We start from the raw sequence: 7,044 nt of genomic DNA, 5'->3' as shown, positions 1-7,044 counted from the left end.
CTTCGAGGAATGCAAAGGTCATGTTTAGCTTGTAGACTAAAACGTTCGTATGGCACAGGTATGCCACAAGGTTATCAAGTGCGGACAAATAATCAAGACCGAGGAGAGTTGAAGTTGCGGCTCTGGATGCCACTGCGGCACTGCATGCAAGAATCTTGATCACAGGCAAGAGCGTTAGAGTCTAGCCATTCTCATTCACGGACGAGGCTTTTCTAGGTCCGCCCACTTGCGGGGCGGCACTGCCCTACGTGCTGACCACCATCAGAAAGGCTCTGCACGCTTCCGGTGGAACTCCTATTTGGGAAAAGGGTGGCCGGGTATTTGGCACTTGCGCGTGCAAAAGCGAGGCGCCTTCTGCCATCAGTGGTGGCCCCCATGTACGTATTATTGCTTGTACCAATTAGATTTGGCCATGCGGAAACACCCATGCAGGGGGTACAAGTCCGGACACCGCTGAACATGCGGCACAGCACCTTTATTCAGCCATTCGCGGGCGAAACTACTTACTGCCCTCTCTTCACTAGCTATACAACACAGCCGACTCGATTGCTCACTACGCGCTGTTCCAATCATGTTGGATGCATTGATCTCAACTTCGAGCTTTGAGAAAGGGGTGTTCTGGCTTTGCGCGCTCGTGCCTGCCTGTGTTTGTCTTCCACACATCAGTCCTGCAGCACAAGACCAAACTTGCTAACACACACAACAGCTTTTTGCGAATGCGTTGTACAACCTATACTTGCACCCCAATTTGGTCCTATTCTGTGACCCAGAAGCTCATGCGGCTATCTATGGCATGAAGTCCAATGTTCGACGGAGTACATTCTACGTGGGATTGACCAAAAACATCCGCGAAAAAACAACTTTAAACGCTATAGACCCCGCAGAACATGCCCAGAGACGTAAAATACTCAACAGATGCTTTACTGATCAGTCCACAACAGCTGTTTCCACTTTTGTAAGTCAGCATATCGACCGCTGGCACGAAATTCTCTTGGACAAACACAATAGCACGACGGAGTGGTCCACTTCTACAAATCTTGTAGAACAGTTAGATCACCTTGTGTTTGACATTATGGGTGACCTCTGCTTTGGCAGATCCTTTAATAATAAGGAACCTGGCGATAACCCTCTGAAGGAGGTGCCACAAAACATCATCCAATACCTGAAGTTTTACTATCCGGTAAGAAATATTCATTCCTACTCCTTAGCAACGCCACCCTCAGCGAAAAAAATATTGACTTGGAATGAAGATGTGCCGCTCGCCTTTCTTAAGTTTGATCATCTGGCTGAAACCTCGAGGCTTGGATCGACTTGTTGAGCTCATCACTCCGCCACCTGTACAAAAGTTTAACGACTTTGTCTTCGACAGTGTTACAAAACGACTTGAGCTCTACAAGAAGCAGGAGCACATTCCCGAGCGTGAGCGTCGTCAGGATATGTTCTATTTTTTGTGTAATAGCCAAGATTCAAGTACAGAACACGCAGCATATACCGAAGATGAGCTTCGCGCAGAGGCCAGTCTACTGATCATTGCCGGTTCTCATACTACAACTGCCAGCCTTGCTAGCATCTTTTGGTATCTTGTTAGAGCGCCAAGGTGTTATGAAATACTTGTTGACGAGCTACAAAAGACATTCAAGACAGCTGAAGATGTTGCATACGGCCCAAAGCTTATGGGTTGCACGTATCTTCGGGCATGTATCGACGAAGGAATGCGGCTTGTCCCTCCTGGGCCCTGCGAATCTCCTCGAGAAGTCCTTGCTGGCGGTCTCAATGTTCTAAACGACCATTACCCCGCAGGGACTATAGTTGGCACAGCTCCATGGTGTGACTCCCTTAACCTGGATGTCTATGAAGATCCGGGAGTTTTTAGACCTGAGCGCTGGGTCGTGGATGATGTTGCGGGAGTCACTAAGGCGATGGTAGCCGAGATTCGCACTAACTTCCACCCATACTTGACTGGCCCAGGTAGCTGTGCCGGGAAAAACATAGCACTGGCGGAAATTCACCTCATGGTAGCGAAGACATTGCTTCGTTTAGAGCTGCGAAAAACACCTGGGTCGACCTTGGGGGAAGGCAGCCCTGAGATGGCATGGGGTGAGAGGAGCAGGAAACATTTTCAGATAGTAGATGCTTATATCTCGGTCAAGCAAGGCCCAGAAGTTCAATTCAGGAAAAGACCGGTTCCTGAAGCGATATCAGATCGAGCATGAGCTGGGATAGTCAATGTGGAGGTATACATGAGTCGAGCTAGAGGTTTCGCTTTGGAATGAACCAATTTTTCCAACGCGTTTGTTGCACGCTATCTCTGTTTCCGATTACGTTCCCCCTTTTACGATGACTTCTATTCTTTTCGTAAGATATGGATGTCTTTCGCGGTCACATAATTATGATCACGGATATGCCTGGACTCCGAGCCAAACAAGTCCGCTGAGCGGCGGGTACATGTAGAAATTTCGCGCTTGATACAGCACTAGTCTGTCACCAAGTCTAGGGCAGAGATGGATCTATCCAGGAAAGGTCTACGCTATTGATTTTCTCACCCTCTGCACAACGCTATCCATAATCTTGACGCTCTTCACAGTCGGAAATTCGATACATACCATGGTCGTGATCAGCACACCCAAACTGCGGAGAGTGTGTAACATTTAATATATGCAGGAGGCGCTTCGGACACCGAAGATGCCCGGTCCCCCCCCCCTTAAGCCTGGGTACTTTCATGCAGGGCGATGAATGCCATGTAGGGAAGGATAGCTGAACGTTCGGCAGCCATTTACAACCAGCCAATGGGGCTGAAGAAAAATCACTATACATCCCAGATCTTGGCATTCTTTCGACAACAGGGATCTGTCTTACATGCATTCTACCAGGTATGTCTCGTATGGGAGCTGATACCCGTGCTGCGGTTCGGGGAAACGTTTCATTTGCTCTGTTAGGGTGGTCCTCCAGAGGATCCATCGACGCCACCCGCGACAACAACACGATAGGGATAAAGTCCTACTAGCACGCCCCAACCACCGAAACCAAGCTCCATTCCTTGACCCTGTTATGGAGATCCCCACTGTTGAACAGCTCAAGGCGTTACTGCCTGCGTACCTGGCTCAGGATACCAGTCGGGTGCTCTTCAATGTCAAGACAGCCGTATTAGTTGTAAATACAGTTGTGTACATCTTGTTTCTCATTTCTCGGACGTTTTGCGTCGAGCGCAATAATTTAGAGATCTGGATACTTCCGGTGCTTTCTTACATCTTCTGTGTGGGACTCTAGCCCTCAGCTATTGTGAGTCTTCGTAGCATTCCGACACGTTTGCCGTTGAAGATGGCTGGTATCCTGAAGACTTCTGCTTACCTCAATCTCAGTGCTCGTCTCTGAAGGGGGCGCCGGTCGTCATGTCGTTTACTGGTTTCTTACCGACCCGACTGTCATAACAACGTATCTGAAGATACAAACGGTGGCCGAATTTACGTGGCAGCATGCCTGTTCCCGAAGCTCTCGATCTTGGCCTTGTATCTCAGGGTCTTTACTGAACGTATCGTGCGAATGATCACATGGATTGTTAGTGGGGTGTGCATAGCTCACGTCGTTGCTAATATTCTTGCGTCATTCACCATATGTCAATCTTTCGAGTTCAAATGGAACAAGACAATCGATGGACATTGTGCCGATGTTATGGCGAGTTATCGCTACGTCAGTCTGCCACATATTGTCACCGACATCGCAATCTTTGTTCTGCCCGTATCGAGTTTGTACCATCTGGTGATTGGAAAGCGAAGGAAAGTGGGTATAATTTCTAACCTTTATGATGGGAAGCTTGTAAGTTCTCGGTTCATAAAGCTTCTCCAATCTCGCGCTGTTTGCAATCTTGTCACAACACTGACCGGGGTTCTTTTCGGTTTCAGGGGTATCGTAACCGCCATCATTCGTTTCGTGAGCTTCTACAAGATTGACCTGGAATCTGATCCGACCTGGTACGCACCGAATCTGTTCTCGTATACGATCGTCGAACCAAGCGCATATCTCATGTGCTCCTGTTGCCCGTCTCTTCGACCCCTCTTGAGAATCGTCTATAGGTGGCTCCGCACCAAGGTAGATAGCCAGTACGGATCTGGTACAAACAGAACCGGTCAATTACAGATCTCCCTTAAAAATTTCAAGGGAAGTCACAGGACCTCGATCTCGGCAACCAAGGGGTTGACGAGGAATGATGATGGTGTTGGAGGGAGCTTGGCAAGCAGTCCAGGGTGATCTATAGTATTATCACTGGAGTGTGGGAGAGAGCTCCCACGCTCCATATATATAGAGATATTGCGAGGTCTAAGCGCAGAACTAGCCATATACGTACAGGAAGCTCCCCGAGCATACAAGGGAGCTCCGCAGAGGAGCTGCCCAATGGCGTTTCACGTCACAGATGGCAAACTCAATTTTATTCGTCTTGACGAGTCCGTTGATGTAGATATGTCACCAGATTGTGGCGGAGGAAGGGTCTAATTGGAACGAAGTGATTGTATTTTCTTGTGTAATTGTGGTAGTATGATGCATGGGAATGCGGACATGATTATGAAGCAAAAAGCCTGTCGGATGAGGCTACATGTTGCTATGTTCAAAACCGATGAGGAAATCTCCTTGCTATTTCCAATCGCTCGAGTAGTTCCAGGTATGACCGCAGAATAGAAGTCATTGTATGGTCAACACCAGCGAGCACAAATGGATTTGCTTGTCTAGTGAAGACATACGTCAAGACTATGAGAAACTAAATACCGCACTTATTCCTTCAGGCTAGAACCTCAGAACCTTTCGCAGTTACATCAAGGATTCGGAAGTTCAACTTCCTATGGTTCTCTTCACGATATCCCAGTACCGAGGCTCGTCCTTCCGAAGATGTGCGACATGTGCCGAGCCCTCATATTTTTCCAAAGTAACGGAGAAACCTTTAGTCTTTGCCTCAGCCGCATGTGTTTCAACATCTTTATGGTCCGTCAACGCATCAGCAGCGCTGTAGATGTACACTCGTCGTACCTCAGCGGTGTTCCCCAAGTGTTCGTTATGCGACTTGTACCAGCTAGCCAAGGAGTTGGGTAACAAGCCTAGGGTCATCGAGGCAGTCCAGAACGCAGCGAAAGCGTAGAGGAAAGGCGCAATGATAAGCTGCTGGAAAAACGGTAGACCAACACTAACGAAGGCCACAGCGCGAGGGATACGGAAGAGCCCTGGGCACGAATCGAAGATTGTGACGTGGGGGGGAAGGCCCTTGTCGTCGTCGGGGCCTGCTGTGGCAGCGAATTGCTCGTACAAATTTGCGATACTAGAGGAGCCGCCGTTGGAGAATGCATGGACGAGGAGAGGAGGCGGTGAAGATGACAACACCGGCTTCTGGAACGCAGTTCGAACCGCAGAAGCCGCAACTCTCATGGCAGGACCGATCTGGGCGGGACGAACGATGCAGTCCATGGTGCTCTTCAGGAGCAGTAATTGAGCAGCAAGATAGAGGGCCTGATATTTGGCTATGTACTTAGCGATGTGAACATCCCTGGCGTCGGTCCAGCTGGAGATGATTATGAGTCGCGGTTGGAAGGCTGCATCTATGCTTGACGTTTCCGATGGCCGGTAGAAGAAGACAAGCGGGCCAACTTTCTCCATGAAGGAAAGAGGCTTTGTCGCAGTTGCTGGAGCTGGGGCTGGTGCGTTGGATGGCATGGTGCTGCAGAGTGCTGTAGAGAGTGAAGACGGTTGAAAATGAATTCTGAAGCTTGGCTTGACGTGTTGATGGCGAACACCAAAGCTGGAAAAGCAGAAGCTACGTGGGGAAAAACAGATAGGGCCACTGCGGACTGAAGGTGCTGCGCAATCTAACGAAATGTTGCGTGGAGGGGCGGCTAGCGTCTACCTGTTTGTTGATGTGGCACGGTGAATGGGGCATGGGGAACGAGTGCACACTAGCGCCTTGGCGCTGCGACTTTCACAGCCCTGGTCTCACCTCACGAACTCTCACCTGCATGTGTGCGCCCATCCCTGCTCTGCAGTAGAGCTCGTCACTTTGGTTGTCAACTTTCGAACTGACCGTGACAGAACGGCGCTCGCGACCTGCAGGACCAATCGCTTCGCGCCACCCAAGCCTTGGTTCAAATCACCTCCTCATTTTCCACATGCGCTGACAGGGCTGCCCAGGTGCTGCCTAGGTCACGTGCGCGCAGGCAAGCTAAAGAGGACCCAAGCCTCCACGATGTAGCGCGCACCCCTACTAAATTAATTAAATACTATTACTGCAGCCTTGCAAGATATGCAGTGCGACACGTCTACTCGATTTTCAACCCTTTGCCCCTCCGTCATCGTTGCCTGCTTTTCTTAATCTACGGAATCCCAGATCCCCGTGTTAGGATCCCAAGAATGGGCGAGGACGAAGGTCGCTTATGACGGCATACGACCTCGAGCCCCACCAAGATTAGGTAATGTCTCACGGTTGTCCCAAGCGCCAAGCCATGGGACACTGGGATCACATGACAAGGAACGTCACGTGACTATACTATGGGATCCCACATGTACTAAGCATGGGATTTCATGGGAACATGGGATATTATAGGATTGCTTAAGTATATAGGAACTTGAGTATGAACTTTTATACTCATGTTTAACCTATTTATTAATCTATCATTTGGATTACACTTAGGCTATATTGTTGACTCATTATATCCTCCTCTAATACTATTGTCTCGATAAACCCCTTCCTTCCCTTAGTTGTCTTGCCTAAGAACCAACCCTAACCCTTTAGGACTAGCTACCCTTCTAGATTTAACATCTTAAACACCCTTAATATGATAATAGGGACTCCTACCTCTTCTATGGACATGGGCAACGCTATAGTAACCCTAATAGAATATAAGGGTACTAAGGCGTATAAACCTAACCTATACTATGGCGTTAGAAACTATACTAATATCTAGCTTCTTTAATTAGACCTCTACTTCTATGAAGAAAACAAAGATAAGGATAATAAAGATAAAGTTCTCTTTATAGCATCCTATATGAGAGGAGATATAGGAGAATGGA

At 48.6% G+C, this 7,044-nt stretch overlaps 3 protein-coding genes across 3 annotated transcripts; 2 read left to right on the top strand and 1 right to left on the bottom strand.

Annotated features, from left to right (window-relative positions):
- Positions 1-571: 571 nt before the first annotated feature.
- CC84DRAFT_1186647 (cytochrome P450) lies at positions 572-2,213 on the top strand (the record flags this gene model as incomplete). Its single annotated transcript, XM_018180872.1, has 3 exons — positions 572-646; positions 707-1,180; positions 1,251-2,213. 3 exons carry the CDS (start codon positions 572-574, stop codon positions 2,211-2,213), a joined length of 1,512 nt encoding a protein of 503 aa, XP_018035726.1.
- Positions 2,214-3,462: 1,249 nt separating this feature from the next.
- CC84DRAFT_1052083 (uncharacterized protein) lies at positions 3,463-4,065 on the top strand (the record flags this gene model as incomplete). The annotated part of the gene is made up of 2 exons (XM_018173491.1): positions 3,463-3,824; positions 3,900-4,065. Coding segments are annotated over 2 exons (528 nt in total), but the record flags the coding sequence as incomplete, so codon positions are not given.
- Positions 4,066-4,601: 536 nt separating this feature from the next.
- Positions 4,602-5,873, bottom strand: CC84DRAFT_1163917 (uncharacterized protein). Its single transcript, XM_018178362.1, has one exon. It carries the CDS (start codon positions 5,692-5,694, stop codon positions 4,822-4,824), a length of 873 nt encoding a protein of 290 aa, XP_018035724.1. The 5' UTR covers positions 5,695-5,873; the 3' UTR covers positions 4,602-4,821.
- Between the last annotated feature and the right edge of the window lie 1,171 nt (positions 5,874-7,044).

Source organism: Paraphaeosphaeria sporulosa, assembly GCF_001642045.1.
Source record: "Paraphaeosphaeria sporulosa strain AP3s5-JAC2a unplaced genomic scaffold CC84scaffold_5, whole genome shotgun sequence".
Taxonomy (NCBI): Eukaryota; Fungi; Ascomycota; class Dothideomycetes; order Pleosporales; family Didymosphaeriaceae; genus Paraphaeosphaeria; species Paraphaeosphaeria sporulosa.
This window is presented reverse-complemented; position numbering and strand designations above follow the sequence as displayed.